The sequence below is a fragment of the Hyla sarda genome, chromosome 4 (genome assembly GCF_029499605.1).
Source record: "Hyla sarda isolate aHylSar1 chromosome 4, aHylSar1.hap1, whole genome shotgun sequence".
NCBI classification, from domain to species: Eukaryota; Metazoa; Chordata; class Amphibia; order Anura; family Hylidae; genus Hyla; species Hyla sarda.
The window spans coordinates 34,105,600-34,122,300 of NC_079192.1; the positions used below are offsets into that span (position 1 = coordinate 34,105,600).

Below are 16,701 nucleotides of genomic sequence, written 5' to 3' on the forward strand. Positions count from 1 at the left end.
ATGACACCTGATATGTATTCTGTAGGTCCATACGATTAAAATGATACCCTACTTATATAGGTTTGATTTTGTCGGACTTCTGGAAAAAATCATAACTACATGCAGGAAAATTAATACGTTTAAAATTGTCATCTTCTGACCCCTATAACTTTTTTATTTTTCCGTGTATGGGGCGGTATGAGGGCTCATTTTTTGCGCCGTGATCTGAAGTTTTTAACGGTACCATTTTTGCATTGATAGGACTTATTGATCACTTTTTATTCATTTTTAAATGATATAAAAAGTGACCAAAAATGCACTATTTTGGACTTTGGAATTTTTTTGCGCGCACGCCATTGACCGAGCGGTTTAATTAATGATATATTTTTATAATTCGGACATTTCCGCACGCGGTGATACCACATATGTTTATTTTTATTTTTATTTACACTGTTTTTTTTTTTATTGGAAAAGGGGGGTGATTCAAACTTTTAATAGGGGAGGAGTTAAATGATGTTTATTCACTTTTTTTTTTCACTTTTTTTTTGCAGTGTTATAGGTCCCATAGGGACCTATAACACTGCACACACTGATCTTCTATGTTGATCACTGGTTTCTCATAAGAAACCAGTGATCAACGATTCTGCCGGATGACTGCTCATGCCTGGATCTCAGGCACTGAGCAGTCATTCGGCGATCGGACAGCGAGGAGGCAGGTAGGGGCCCTCCCGCTGTCCTGTCAGCTGTTCGGGATGCCGCGATTTCACCGCGGCTATCCCGAACAGCCCACTGAGCTAGCCGGGATGCTTTCGGTTTCACTTTAGACGCGGCGTTCAACTTTGAACGCCGCGTCTAAAGGGTTAATAGCGCGCGGCACAGCGATCAATGCCGCGCGCTATTAGCCACGGGTCCCGGCCGTTGTTAGAGGCCGGGCCCGACCCGCTATGACGCGGGGCCACGCCGTGGCCCCGCGTTATAGATCGGGAGTGGACACATGACGTTCCAGTACGTCATGTGTCCTTAAGGGGTTAAATAGAACATGCTATTAAATAACATGCTATTGGAAAGTTATTCTGCATAAATTAATCTATACTATATCAAAACATTTTTTGATGAAAGTTACCCTTTAAGCAGCAGCTATGTGATTTACTTCAATGTTGCAAAATTTCTTCATGAGTATGGTGCCCTAACAACGTAACACTCCCCCTGTGGTCTTCAGACGTAACAGTATGTTCCATTCTATTCCCAGTGAACCTGGGCCGGGCAGCTTTCGAGGTAGTGGCCCTGCTGGTGAGCCAGATTCACCGCACGCTTGAGGGGTCTCAGGACCAACACGGCAGGAATGGATTACTGGCGTCCTATCTGTACTACGCTTTCCATCTTCCTAGTGACATGCCGGCCCAGCTAAACAGCGGTAAGTGTCCGTCATAGGCGATCATTTAATGGGCTGTCCATTTTGGAGAATGCACTTTCATACGCCCTGTTAGAGAATTGGAGGACCTGGCCCATCCCTCTGGAGAGGACCTGACCCATCCCTCTGGAGGGGACCTGGCCCATCCCTCTGGAGAGGACCTGGCCCATCCCTCTGGAGGGGACCTGGCCCATCCCTCTGGAGGGGACCTGGCCCATCCCTCTGGAGGGGACCTGGCCCATCCCTCTGGAGGGGACCTGGCCCATCCCTCTGGAGGGGACCTGGCCCATCCCTCTGGAGGGGACCTGGCCCATCCCTCTGGAGGAGACCTGGCCCATCCCTCTGGAGGAGACCTGGCCCATCCCTCTGGAGGGGACCTGGCCCATCCCTCTGGAGGGGACCTGGCCCATCCCTCTGGAGAGGACCTGGCCCTCTTATTGTGGCACCTATATCTATAGTAGTTACCCTTTTAAACCAGTGTTTCCCAACCAGTGGGGCTCCAGTTGTTGCAAAACTACAACTCCCAACAAACCCTGACAGCCGAAGGCTGTCAGGGCATGCTGGGAGTTGTAGTTTTGCAACAGCTTTGAGGCTTAGTTTCTTGTATTTTATTATCATTGTGTCTTGAAGTAACCTCTGAATGAGCAGAACTGAAGTGTAAAGCATGGTGGAGGGACAGAGCCTCTAAAAAGGTACAGTTCAGCCATTTCTCTGCACTAAGCAATATTGTTCAATTTAAAGCGGCTGTCCGGTCTGACAGGAAGTAACAATCCTGGAGCATATTGTCTTAAAACTCTAGGTTTGCACTGTTCCTCTGTTACTCCTAGCGGAAATATTGTCCACTGGGTGTTACCATTTCTTGTTAATAGCCCTGATCAGACGGCGTTGGGAACGGGGTAACACCTAACTTGACGAGGGATTGTATATTTCCAGGAGGAATAACAGAGGAACAGGACAATTTTCATTCCGTTTTGCATTGTTTTGAAGTTTATTTTTAATAAATAAATACATTTAAATTAAATGAATACATTAAATAAATTGCAGAAGTGCCCCAAACAATCCATCAGATGGGGTATAAAAATAGAAGGTTGCTACCCCAGTTTTTTTAAATTAATTTTTTTCCATGAAGGTCGAAAGTAGTTACTAAAACGCACAAAACTGTCTTTGTTTGCTATAGCAACCAAAAAATTTTAAATTAAGTTTTAACACATAGGCAAAAAAGATTGCTATCTGATATAATGCGCATACCTTACAACAGTGCCACCTGCTGGCTGAACATGTGAACGACATATTCCATTTCACTTTGTTTTGAAGTTGTGTCATTTAAAAAAAATAAAATAAAAAAAAAACATTAACCATTGCAGAAGTGCCCTAAGCAGACCACCAGATGGGGTTTAGGAGTAGAAGGTTACACCCCCCCCCCCCCCCCCCCACCACCACCACCACCCCCAATACCTCAATAAATCTCCTTTTCTCTGTCCACAGCTCCTCCTCACACCTCGTCCGCCACCACTTACCACTCTGCCACACTCTCTCGTGCCATGGGGCGCCCCAACAGTCTTAACCTGGCGCGCTGCAGGAGTATCAGTAACAGCAACCCTGATCTGACCAGTACTCCGGGCTCCACCGATGATGAGGAAGTGCAGAAGATCATGGGAGGCAAGGTACACATGACGTCATCTCCATAAAGGGCCGGCCTGGGGTCTATTTTTGGAAGTGGGGGCACTGCTGGAGTCAATGGGTCTTTCCTGTTTTTCTCTCTGTCTCTTTCTGTGTCTCTCTTTCTCTCTCTCTCTGTCTCTCTCTCTCTCTTTCTCTGTCTCTCTCTTTCTCGGTCTCTCTCTCTCTCTTTCTCGGTCTCTCTCTCTCTTTCTCGGTCTCTCTCTCTGTCTCTCTCTCTGTCTCTCTCTCTGTCTCTCTCTCTGTCTCTCTCTCTGTCTCTCTCTCTCTCTCTGTGTGTCTCTTTCTCTCTCTTTCTCTTACTTTCTCTGTCTCTCTCTTTCTCTGCCTCGCTCTCTTTCTCTGTCTCTTTCTCTCTCTGTCTCTTTCTCTCTCTTTCTCTGTCTCGCTCTCTTTCTCTGTCTCGCTCTCTTTCTCTGTCTCTCTCTCTTTCTCTGTCTCTCTCTCTTTCTCGGTCTCTCTCTCTTTCTCGGTCTCTCTCTCTTTCTCGGTCTCTCTCTCTTTATCGGTCTCTCTCTCTTTCTCGGTCTCTCTCTCTTTCTCGGTCTCTCTCTCTTTCTCGGTCTCTCACTCTTTCTCTGTCTCTCTCTCTCTCTCTCTTTCTCTGTGTCTTTCTCTCTCTTTCTCTTACTTTCTCTGTCTCTCTCTTTCTCTGTCTCTCTCTTTCTCTGTCTCTCTCTTTCTCTGTCTCTCTCTTTCTCTGCCTCGCTCTCTTTCTCTGTCTCGCTCTCTTTCTCTGTCTCTCTCTTTCTCTCTCTGTCTGTCTCTCTCTCTCTGTGTGTGTGTGTGTCTCTCTCTCTGTTTCTGTCTTTGTCTGTCTCTATCTGTCTCTCTATGTCTCTCGGTTTCTGTTTCGCTCTCTTTTTCTCTCGCTTTTTCTTTCTCGCTCTTTTTTCTTTCTCGCTCTCTCTTTTTCTTTCTTTCTTTCTCGCTCTTTCTTTCTTTCTTTTTTTATCGCTCTCTTTTTTTTTTTTTTCTCTCTTTTTTTTTTTTTTCCTCCAGCTTCTCCAGAATTTTAACATTTTACTCTCTGGACTGGTTATTCTACCTGGTCTCCACTGTTCTGCCATAGGAAAATTACGTGTGCCCGATGTGTGATCTCTGCAGAGATCTGAACAGTCACTTTGGGGGCTCCTGGTCTCCTCTACACACTCTGCTATAAGCATAGACAAGCATTTACTAACCTATGGCCCTCCAGTGGTTGCAAAACTACAACTCCCAGCATGCCCTGACAGCCGAAGGCTGTCTGTGCATGCTGGGAGTTGTAGTTTTAAACCACTGGAGGACCACAGGTTAGTAAATGCTGGTGTAAAGAAAGTTTACCCAGTTCTCCTATGCCCCACACAATGCCCTGGAGCCTGCTTAGGATTACCTGGTGCTACCTCCCCGGCCATATTGCGATGTAACTTTTCATTGAAGGGGTACTCCGGTGGAAAACAATTTTTTTTCATATCAACTGGCTCCAGAAAGTTGAACAGATTTTTAAATGACTTATATTAAAAAAAATCTTAATCCTTCCAGTACTTATCAGCTGCTGTATGCTCCAGAGGAAGTTGTGTATGACCACTGTACTCTCTGCTGCCACCTCTGTCCGTATCAGGAACAAAGTAGGAGCAAATCCCCATAGCAAACCTCTTTTGCTCTTGACAGTTCCTGACACTGACAGAGGTGTCAGCAGAGAGCACTGTGGTCAGACTGGAAATTACAACTCAACTTCCTCTGGAACATATAGCAGCTGATAAGTACTGGAAGGATATATTTAGCCGAGACTGTGGATGAAAACCTGTTTTGCATTCGGAGACAGGAAAATCTGTACAGACCAACCAAACTTGCTTATCACAGCTGAGGGTTTGGTACAGTTGTATCCAGTCTGTTGGCTAAATAATTCAGCAATGCAGAGGATTTGCCGAGCCTGGATAAGACTATAGACAAGCAGCTATGATAAGTATTAGGACTTTGTCTCTTTGGGGGGGGTTACCTAGAGGGTTCATGTTCACTGACAGCAAGCAGAGATTTTGAGAATTGAGAGGAACTGAATTAAGAGAAGGTGCAGATTTTGAATGTATGGGAATCTGTAAGGAAGGATAACCCTTTCAATGAATTGAATGATTTGCTAAAAGCATTTATTCCCCTTCCCAGAAATGGCGCCACTCTGACTTTTAGGCTGTGTCTGGTACTGCAGGTTAGTCCCATTCTCTTTTAACTATGACAATGAGGTGGATGGGACTGAGCTGCAGCAAAGACAGAGCTTGAATAGAAAAAAAAGTCAGTTTCTGGATATTCAACATAAAAAAATAAATAAGAAAACAAATAAAAGAAATAAAAACCTGCACACACACAAATCTCCTGCCGATTTTGTACGTTCTTCCCCATGACAAAGAAATGATCGCTCTATAATTTTAATGGTCGGTTTATTTGAACGGTGAGAGACAGAATAACAACATAAAATCCAGAAAAACGCACTTAATATAGTTTATGAATTACTTTGCATTTTACTCAGTGAGCAGGATTTCTGGCTTCCAGGTGTCTTTTATAAAGGTATCAAGCTGAGATTAGGAGCACTCTCTTTAAAGAGTGTTCCTAATGTCAGCTTGTTACCTGTATAAAAGACACCTGTCCATAGAAGGAATCGATTAGATTCCAAACTCTCCACCACGGCCAACACCAAAGATCTGTCCAAGGATGTCGGGGACGAGATTGTAGACTACACAAGGTGGGAATGGGCTACAAGATCATCGCCGAGCAGCTTGGTGAGAAGTTTACAACAGTTGGTGCCATGGAAAAAAACACAAAATTATTGTCCATCTCCTTCGGTCGGGGGCTCCATGTAAGATCTCACTTCGTTGGGGTCTTAGTGATCATGGGAATGGTCAGGATTCAACCCAGAACTACGCGGGAGGATCTTGTCAATGGCAGCTTGGACCAAAGTCACCAAGAAAACAATTGGTAACACTACACTGTGAAGGACTGAAATCCTGCAGTGCCCGCAAGGACCCCTTGCTCAAGAAAGCAAATGTACAGGCCCATCTGAAGATTCCAAATGAACATCTGTGTGATCATTTTAGTGGGCTAATGTACAAAATCAGCAGGGGACCCTATTTATAAAGTTGCTGGTTTTCTCAGCTTTTGTTTTTTTGTTTTTGTTTTTTTCTACACCATCTTGCCCCTTCCTCTTATTTTCCTGTAGTTGTATAGTGTTATTTTCTTTATGTTCTGTTACATGGCGATATCGAAAGACCAGCTGGATTTTACTATCTGTTGCACAACAAATGTCTTCCCTCTTATCCTTCTCCTAAGCATATATGTATAAATTCTGGGTGCATGTTCTCTCTCTGACTCTCATTACTATGTCTACACTCTCTTCCCTTCCTACTGATGTGGTACATACAGTATATGTGTTCTCTTCATTTTCCCTTTTCTTCTACTGGTCATCCTCTATGCTAGATATGAAATTATTCTTCACCCTTCTCCTCCGGAGATAACCTCTACTGGGTATGTCTTCCCTTGTTACCCTTCTTCCTCCTCCTGGGTATGTCTTCCCTTGTTACCCTTCTTCCTCCTCCTGGGTATGTCTTCCCTTGTTACCCTTCTTCCTCCTCCTGGGTATGTCTTCACTGTTTACCCTTCTTCCTCCTCCTGGGTATGTCTTCACTGTTTACCCTTCTTCCTTCTCCTGGGTATGTCTTCATTGTTTACCCTTCTTCCTCCTCCTGGGTATGTCTTCACTGTTTACCCTTCTTCCTTCTCCTGGGTATGTCTTCCCTTGTTACCCTTCTTCCTCCTCCTGGGTATGTCTTCACTGTTTACCCTTCTTCCTTCTCCTGGGTATGTCTTCCCTTGTTACCCTTCTTCCTCCTCCTGGGTATGTCTTCACTGTTTACCCTTCTTCCTCCTCCTGGGTATGTCTTCACTGTTTACCCTTCTTCCTTCTCCTGGGTATGTCTTCATTGTTTACCCTTCTTCCTCCTCCTGGGTATGTCTTCACTGTTTACCCTTCTTCCTCCTCCTGGGTATGTCTTCACTGTTTACCCTTCTTCCTTCTCCTGGGTATGTCTTCATTGTTTACCCTTCTTCCTCCTCCTGGGTATGTCTTCACTGTTTACCCTTCTTCCTCCTCCTGGGTATGTCTTCACTGTTTACCCTTCTTCCTTCTCCTGGGTATGTCTTCACTGTTTACCCTTCTTCCTCCTCGTGGGTATGTCTTCACTGTTTACCCTTCTTCCTTCTCCTGGGTATGTCTTCACTGTTTACCTTTCTTTTTCTTCCTTCTCTTGGGGTCTTCCGGTATTCTTTTTATTCTTCATCTATATCCCATTCCTTGGTACTTCTTCTAGCCTTAGTTGATACTGCAGTATGTGTTTCTTCCTCCTCCTCCTGGTATATGTCCTGGGTACATCTTCCCTGTGTACCCTTCTTCCTCCTCCTCCTTCTGGTATAATCTGGGTATTCCTTTTATTCTTCATCTATATCCCATTCCTTGGTTTCTCTTGATTCTCCTCTTTCTGCCCTTAGTCTATACTACAGTATGTCTTTCTTCATCCTTCTTCTGGTATAATCTATACAGAGTATCCCTTCTTATTTCACCCTCCTTTTTCCTTCTCATGGACATGTCTTCCGTCTTCCACCCTCATCTTCCTGGTCTAATCTATACATGTCTTCCCTCTTCACTCCTCCTGGGATAACCACTACGGGGTATGTCTTGCCTTTTTACCTATTCTGGGTATGTCTTCCTTCATTATCCTCAGCGTTCTCATCTTGGTTGTGTCTTCCAAGCTTCATTCTGGCCTTCGTCTATACCATATTTCAATCTTCATCTTTTTTTTTTCGCCCTACTGAAATAATCTATGTTTTGTTTACCGCCAATTGATTTGGGGTTTTTTCTGTTCCTGTTTTTGTTGATATCTGAAAATTATTATATATTAATTTCTTACTAGATGGTTTGATTTGTCTTCCCTCCTTTTCCTTTATTTCCTGGGCTTAGACTATCCTGGGCTTGTCTCCTATATTCTTTCCCCTCCCCCCATACTGTGTGTGTCCCCATTCTTGTGCTCCTTGTGGGCATGTCTTCCATCTTCACTCTCCACCTCCTCCTGGTATGATCTGCACTGGGTATATGTTTATTCTTCATCCTCCTCCCGGACATGTCTTCCACCTTCATCCTCCTTCTCCTGTTATAACCTGTACTGGGTATGTGTCCATTCTTCATCCTCATCCTTCTGGACATGTCTCCATCCTCTTTCCAACCTCTCTTAGTGTAATCCACCTCCTTCTCCTGGGCATGGTCTATTATGGGCATGTCTTCCATCGTCATCCTCCCTCTGGTATAACCTGCACTGGGTATGTCTTCATTTTCTTCCTTCTCCTCCTGGGCATGTCTTTGATCATCATCCCTATCCTCCTCCTCATGGCCTTAGTCTATCCCATGCTTCATTCCTTATCTTCTCCTGGACTAATGGATTTAGCTTCTCCATGTCTTCCTGGGCATGGTCTAGTATGGGCATGTCTTTCATCTTGATCCTCCTTCTCTTGATATAATTTGCACTGGATAGGTCTTCATTGGTATCCTTCTCCTCCTGGACTGGTCTTCCATCATCCTCATCCTCCTCGTTCTCATAACCTTAGTTTATCCCATGTTTCAGTCCCTATCTTCTCCTGCACTAGTTTATATTGGATATGGCTTCTCCATCTTTTCCTGGGCATAGTCTAGTATGGGCATGTCTTGCATCTCCTTCTCCTGGTATACCCTGCACTTTGTATGTCTTGATTCTTATCCTTCTGCTCCTGGGCATGTCTTTGATCATCATCCTTATCCTCCTCATCATGGCCTTAGTTTATCCCATGTTTCAGTCTCCATCTTCTCCTGGACTAGCCTATACTGGATTAAGCTTCTCCATCTCTACCTAGACATTGTCTATTATGTTCACCCTCCTTCTCCTTGTATAACCTGCACTGGGTATGTCTCTTTTTTATTTTTATCCTTCTCCTGGGCATGTCTTTGATCATCATCCTTATCCTCCTCATCATGGCCTTAGTTTATCCCATGTTTCAGTCTCCATCTTCTCCTGGACTAGCCTATACTGGATTAAGCTTCTCCATCTCTACCTAGACATTGTCTATTATGTTCACCCTCCTTCTCCTGGTATAACCTGCACTGGGTATGTCTCTTTTATTTTTATCCTTCTCCTCCTGGGCATGTCTTTGATCATCATCTTTATCCTCCTCCTCATGGCCTTAGTTTATCCAATGTTTCATTCTTCATCTTCTCCTGGACTTGTCTATACTGGATATGTCTTCTCCATCTTTTCCTGGGCGTAGTCTCCCCAGGCACCTCTTGCCCTGTACTGGAAATGTCTTCCTCCCGGTTATGGCCTGTACTGGGTACGTTGGTCTTCCCTCTACTGACCCATGCCACTTTCCTTTGGACTTCTCTCTCCTGCAGGGAATCGACCGCTCTCACTCTTGGGTGAACTCGGCTTATTGTCCAGGGGGTCCAAAATCTGTGCAGCGGCGGGCCCAGCCCAATTCAAACACTGAGCTTCGACAGGTGGCACTCCTCTTCTGTTATATATGTTGTGCATGTGCCAACCCTCTCCATTCATGCATGCCCTGTGTGCCCATTTCACCCGCCGTAGCTGCGTAGTCCTCCCCTCATCTGTAACCTGTCGGTTCTTTCCTTGTAGCATGTTGCTTTCTATACATCTCATTCCATGGTAAAAGAAGTATCAGTACTTAGTATCAGTACTTAGACCAGTGTTTCCCAACCAGGGTGCCTCCAGCTGTTGCAAAACTACAACTCTCATCATATCCGGACAGCCTTTGGCTGTCCCGGCATGCTGGGAGTTGCAGTTTTGCAACAGCTGGAGGCACCCTGGTTAGGAAACACTAGAATCTATATGAAGCGAGGCTCCAGCTGTTGTAAAACTACAACTCCCAGCATGCCCTGACAGCCGTTGGCTGTCAGGGCATGCTGGAAGTTGTAGTTTTACAACAGCTGAAGCATTACAGGCTAGAAAACGGTACTGTACGTGACTATTCCTATACTTTATATTTACTTTATAGTGTATTAGTATGCATGTTATGATGGTCATTCATCCGTCTCACCTTCCCGATTCTCTCCCATGATCACCAGATCTCTAACCCATCATTCTTTTTTCCATGTTACCTTTCCATCCGCTTCTTTCTGCCGTCTTGTAACTCTGCCATAGAGCAATGAACGCAGTCCAAACCGCATTTCCAGCTACTTGGAGGGCGAATCTTCCTCCGCTCAGCCTCGCCCCGTCGCCAAAAAGGTATATGATGTAGACTCGGATTGTGGGATGTAGCAATAGTAAGTAATGTGTAAAGGCGCAATCCAGGTAGATGACGGCACAGAAATGAACTTTATAAAGATTTAATTGGTAACTCGTTGGTTAATTTTACATTACAGTACGAGGGAGGGGCGCGTAGTGAGTGACGCTGCTATAGTAACTCATTCACCGCCTCACTAACTGGATTCTGTGCAGTATTAACCAGTAACACTTGTGTCTAATTCAGGCTTATGTGACATGGAGTCAGCTCCTCCCACCACAGGGTGATATAGACAGGAGGGAGGAGCTATGTGACATGGAGTCAGCTCCTCCCACCACAGGGTGATATAGACAGGAGGAGCTATGTGACATGGAGTCTGCTCCTCCCACCACAGGGTAATATAGACATGAGGGAGGAGCTATTTGATATGTAGTCTGCTCCTCCCACTACAGGGTGATATAGACAGGAGGGAGGAGCTATGTGATATGGAGTCTGCTCCTCCCACTACAGGGTGATATAGACAAGAGGGAGGAGCTATGTGATATGGAGTCTGCTCCTCCCACTACAGGGTAATATAGACAGGAGGGAGGAGCTATGTGATATGGAGTCTGCTCCTCCCACTACAGGGTGATATAGACAGGAGGGAGGAGCTATGTGACATGGAGTCTGCTCCTCCCACTACAGGGTGATATAGACAGGAGGGAGGAGCTATGTGATATGGAGTCTGCTCCTCCCACTACAGGGTGATATAGACAAGAGGGAGGAGCTAAGTGATATGGAGTCTTCTCCCACCACAGGGTGATATAGACAAGAGGGAGGAGCTATGTGATATGGAGTCTTCTCCTCCCACCACAGGGTGATATAGACAGGAGGGAGGAGCTATGTGACATGGAATCTGCTCCTCCCACCACAGGGTGATATAGACAGGAGGAGCTATGTGACATGGAGTCTGCTCCTCCCACCACAGGGTGATATAGACAGGAGGGAGGAGCTATGTGACATGGAGTCTGCTCCTCCCACCACAGGGTGATATAGACAGGAGGGAGGAGCTATGTGACATGGAGTCTGCTCCTCCCACCACAGGGTGATATAGACAGGAGGGAGGAGCTATGTGACATGGAGTCTGCTCCTCCCACCACAGGGTGATATAGACAGGAGGGAGGAGCTATGTGACATGGAGTCTGCCCCTCCCACCACAGGGTGATATAGACAGGAGGGAGGAGCTATGTGACATGGAATCTACTCCTCCCACCACAGGGTGATTATAGACAGCAGGGCCCTGGCCTGGGGAGTGTTTCCCAACCAGGATGCCTCCAGCTGTTGCAATACTACTGCTCCCAGCATGCCCAGACAGCCAAAGCCTCTCCAGGCATGCTGGGAGTTGTAGTTTTGCAAGAGCTGGAAGCCCATTGGTTAAGAAACCCTGTAGACCATTGGTTAGTGTCTTGGACATCGGTCCATCACCAATGTGACCTTCCTATGTGTGGGAATAGCCCTATAATGACTGGTGCGGTGTATACTACACTAGAGTAGAAGGACTGGGCTGTACAGATAAGCGGCGGTCAGGTGCAGGATGTGACGCTGTTCTCTGTCTATGTAGTTGTTACACGAGGAGCTGGCGTTGCAGTGGGTGGTGAGCGGTACCCCCGTGCGGGAAGCGGCTCTTAGCCAGGCCTGGTTCTTCTTCCAGCTCATGGTAAGTGGCTCTGGACTGGTGTATACTGGGATGAACTGGTAGAGTGCCGCTTCCCCCCCCCCACACAAATATTTTTTTTTCTTTCTGTTCAGACAAAAAGCATGACCCTGCACCTCCATAACTCTGAGCGTCTGGACGCACCCCGGGCACAGAGGTTCCCAGAGAGGTTCGTGGACGACATATCGGCTCTCGTGTGCAACGTCTGTACTGAGATCACCAGCCGGTACCTTAAGGTTCGCTTATTTTTTTTTATCTTCTTTGTGTCACGGAGGAAGAGTAAAGTGAGGGGTTGTATGATTGAATGGAACTCAGCTGCAATACCAGACGTGGACAGTAGGGGCACTGTTTCAATCGAATTCACTCCAGTGTCCTGTGTAGAGATAGTGGTTGGATAAGGCAGCGTTTCCCAACCAGGGTGCCTCCAGCTGTTGGAAAACTACATCTCCCAGCATGCCTGGACAGCCTTTGGCTGTCCAGGCATGCTGGGAGTTGTAGTTTTCCAACAGCTAGAGGCACCCCGGTTTTCAAAAACTTTCAGGGCATTGATTTTCTACACCATATAGCCTAATTCGGAATAGATAGATGGGATTTCACTAATTGAGAACCACTAAGTAGCCGATGTATTCATCTCCAGCAAAGAGACTACTAAAAATAGCGTCTGTTACTATGAAAGACCTGGAATTACTACGTTTGTTGTGTGTTTTTCGTTTTATTTTTTATTTTTTTAGTCAGCTCATTGAATTTATTAGAAACTGTAATTCCTCATTTGTCCTGTGGGGGTGCTGCAAATAACCACTTGATTTATGGTTTACTTTAAAGTGGTACTCCAGTGAAAAAAGTTTTTTTTCGTTTTTTTTTTAAATCAACTGGTTCCAGAAAGTTAAACAGATTTGTAAATTACTTCTATTAAAAAATCTTAATCCTTCCTGTACTTATTAGCTGCTGAATACTACAGTGGAAATTCTTTTCCGTTTGAAACACAGAGCTCTCTGCTGACATCACGAGCACAGTGCTCTCTGCTGACATCTCTGTCCATTTTTAGGAACTGTCCAGGGTAAAAGGAAATCCCCCATAGCAAACATATGCTGTTCTGGACAGTTCATAAAATGGACAGAGATGTCAGCAGAGAGCACTGTGCTTGTGATGTCAGCAGAGAGCTCTGTGTTCCAAAAAGAAAAGAATTTCCGCTGTAGTATTCAGCAGCTAATAAGTACAGGAAGGATTAATATTTTTTAATAGAAGTAATTTACAAATCTGTTTAACTTTCTGGCACCAGTTGATTTAAAAAAAAAAAAAAAGTTTTTCACCGGAGTACCCCTTTAACCTGTTAAGGACATAGGACGTTCTCTAACGTCCCCACTACCTGGGCTTTAATGCCCAAGGACGTTAGAGAACGTCCTGTTGTATTTCCGGTCTCTGCCGCTCGCCGGGCAGAGATCGGAACCCGATGCCTGCTGAAATCCTTCAGCAGGCATCCAGGGCAAACACCGAGGGGGGCCATGTAGGAAATTGCCCTTGCGATCTGCGGCGATACCGGGCTGATCGGGTCTCTGGGACCCGACCGCCCGGTAATTTTGCATGATCCCGGCTGTCACAGACAGCCAGGACCATGCTGGAGTATAGGAGCGAGGTGGCAAGCCGGCCACCTCCTCCGATCCCCTGCGATTCTTCGGTTAGTTAACCGACCAATCGCAGGGGGGGGGGGGGGGGGGCGGTTACTTCCTCCCGCCCTGCCTGGCCCCTTGAAGTCCGGAGAGGACGGGAGGAAGACCGGAGGACGCGGCGGGGGACGGGGGGAGTGCTGGGGACCGGCCCCGGTACTTACCTCGTCCCTGAAGACCCGGATCCCGGCGAGGAAGATGGCGGCGACAGGTGAGTAGATCTTCAGCCGTGGTCGGGCCCTTTACAGCAATGCACGTCGCCGTAAAGCGACATGCATTGCTGTAATGGGACCCCGTAAACTACAACTCCCAGCATGCCCAGACAGCCCTTGGCATCTGGGCATGCTGGGAGTTGCAGTTTTGCAACATCTGGAGGTCCACAGTTTGGGGACCACTGTGCCCTTCCAGATGTTGCAAAACTACACATCCTCAGCATGCCCTTACTGTCCAGGCATGCTGGGAGTTGTAGTTCTGTAACATCTGGCCCTTCAGATGTTGCAGAACTACAACTCCCAGCATGCCTGGACAGTTGGCATACTGGGAGTTGTAATTTTGCAACATCTGGAAGGGCACAGATTGGGAACCACTGTATTAGTGGTCTGCAAACTGTAGTCCTCCAGATGTTGCAAAACTACAACTCCTAGCATGCTGGGAGTTGTAGTTCGGCAACATCTGGCTCTAAAGATGTTGCCGAACTACTACTCCCAGCATGCCTGAGAATGCTGGGAGTTGTGGTTTTGCAACAACTGGAGGCACACTGGTTGGGAAACATTGTCTGTTTCCTAACTCAGTGTTTCCCAACCGTGTGCCTCCAGCTGTTGCAAAACTATAACTACCAGCATGCACTGATAAACTGTGCATGCTGGGAGTTGTAGTTTTGTAACAGCTGGAGGTCCCCCCCCCCCCCCCTGTGAATGTACAGGGTTCATTCACATGGGCAGGGGGCTTACAGTGAGTATCAGGCTGCAAGTTTGCGATGCAGCAAATTTTGCGCAGCAGCTCAAACTCGCAGCGGGAACTCGCTGTAACCCCCCCGCCCGTGTGACTGTACCCTAAAAACACTACACTACACTAACACAAAATAAAATAAAAAGTAAAAACACTACATATACACATACCCCTACACAGCCCCCCTCCCCTCCCCAATAAAAATGAAAAACGTCCGGTACGCCACTGTTTCCAAAATGGAGCCTCCAGCTGTTGCAAAACAACAACTCCCAGTATTGCTGGACAGCCGTTGACTGTCCAAGCATGCTGGGAGTTTTGCAACAGCTGGAGGCACCCTGTTTGGGAATCACTGGCGTAGAATACCCCTATGTCCACCCCTATGCAAGTCCCTAATTCAGGCCTCAAATGTGCATGGTGCTCTCACTTTGGAGCCCTGTCGTATTTCAAGGCAACATAATAGGGTCACATATGGGGTATCGCCGTACTCGGGAGAAATTGTGTTACAAATTTTGGGGGGCTTTTTCTCCTTTAACCCCTTATGAAAAGGTGAAGTTGGGGGTCTACAACAGCATGTTAGTGTAAAAAAATAAATTTTTTACACTAACACGCTGGTGTTGCCCTATACTGTTCATTTTGACAAGAGGTAAAAGGGAAAAACACCCCCCAAAATTTGTAATGCAACTTCTCCCGACTACAGAGATACCACATATGTGGGCGCAAAGTGCTCTGGGGGCGCACAACAAGGCCCAGAAGGGAGAGTGCACCATGTACATTTGAGGTGATTTGCACAGGGGTGGCTGATTGTTACAGCGGTTTTGACAAACGCAAAAAAAAAAAAAACACATGTGACCCCATTTTGGAAACTACACCCCTCACGGAATGTAATGAGGGGTGCAGTGAGAATTTACCCCCCACTGGTGTCTGACAGATCTTTGGAACAGTGGGCTGTGCAAATTAAAAATTTTGTACAGCCCACTGTTCCAAAGTTCTGACAGATGCCAGTGGGGGGTAAATGCTCACTGTACCCCTTGTTACGTTCCTCAAGGGGTCTAGTTTCCAAAATGGTATGCCATGTGGGGGTTATTTTGCTGTCCTGGCACCATAGGGGCTTCCTAAATGCGACATGCCCCCCGAGCAAAATTTGCTCTCCAAAAGCCAAATATGACTCCTTCTCTTCTGAGCATTGTAGTTCGCCCGTAGTGCACTTCAGGTCCACTTATGGGGTACCTTCATACTCAGAAGAGATGGGGTTACAAATTTTGGGGGGTATTTTCTGCTATTAACCCTTGCAAAAATGTGAAATTTGGGGGGAAACACACATTTTAGTGAAATAAAAATTTTTTTTTTTTACATATGCAAAAGTCGTGAAACACCTGTGGGGTATTAAGGATTACTTTACCCCTTGTTACATTCCTCAAGGGGTCTAGTTTCCAAAATGGTATGCCATGTGGGGATTTTTTGCTGTTCTGGCACCATAGGGGCTTCCTAAATGCAACATGCCCCCCAAAAACCATTTCAGAAAAACGTACTCTCCAAAATTCCCTTGTCGCTCCTTCGCTTCTGAGCCCTCTACTGCGCCCGCTGAACACTTTTCATGGACATATGAGGTATGTGCTTACTCGAGAGAAATTGGGCTACAAATATAAGTATAAATTTTCTCTTTTTACCCCTTGTAAAAATTCAAAAATTGGGTTTACAAGAACATGCAAGTGTAAAAAAATGAAGATGGTGAATTTTCTCCTTCACTTTGCTGCTATTCCTGTGAAACACCTAAAGGGTTAAAATGCTTACTGAATGTCATTTTGAATACTTTGGGGGTGTGGTTTTTATAATGGGGTCATTTGTGGGGTATTTCTAATATGAAGACCCTTCAAATCCACTTCAAACCTGAATTGGTCCCTGAAAAATAGTGAGTTTGAAAATTTTGTGAAAAATTGGAAAATTGCTGCTGAACTTTGAAGCCCTCTGGTGTCTTCCAAAAGTAAAATCACGTCAATTTTATGATGCAAACATAAAGTAGACGTATTGTATATGTGAAT

General features: G+C 45.9%; 1 protein-coding gene across 7 annotated transcripts in view; it reads left to right on the forward strand.

Annotated features, from left to right (window-relative positions):
- Window positions 1-16,701, forward strand: part of DOCK6 (dedicator of cytokinesis 6) — a 148,611-nt gene that overhangs the window by 85,761 nt on the left and 46,149 nt on the right. For 5 of the 7 annotated variants that reach the window (XM_056570464.1, XM_056570465.1, XM_056570462.1 and 2 more), the window contains 6 exons: window positions 1,229-1,393; window positions 2,876-3,054; window positions 9,510-9,614; window positions 10,276-10,359; window positions 11,958-12,053; window positions 12,146-12,286. In XM_056570464.1, the coding sequence (XP_056426439.1) occupies window positions 1,229-1,393; window positions 2,876-3,054; window positions 9,510-9,614; window positions 10,276-10,359; window positions 11,958-12,053; window positions 12,146-12,286 (770 nt within the window). The remainder of the gene's footprint in view (window positions 1-1,228; window positions 1,394-2,875; window positions 3,055-9,509; window positions 9,615-10,275; window positions 10,360-11,957; window positions 12,054-12,145; window positions 12,287-16,701) is intronic. The other 2 variants (XM_056570466.1, XM_056570468.1) reach the window with 2 other exon arrangements.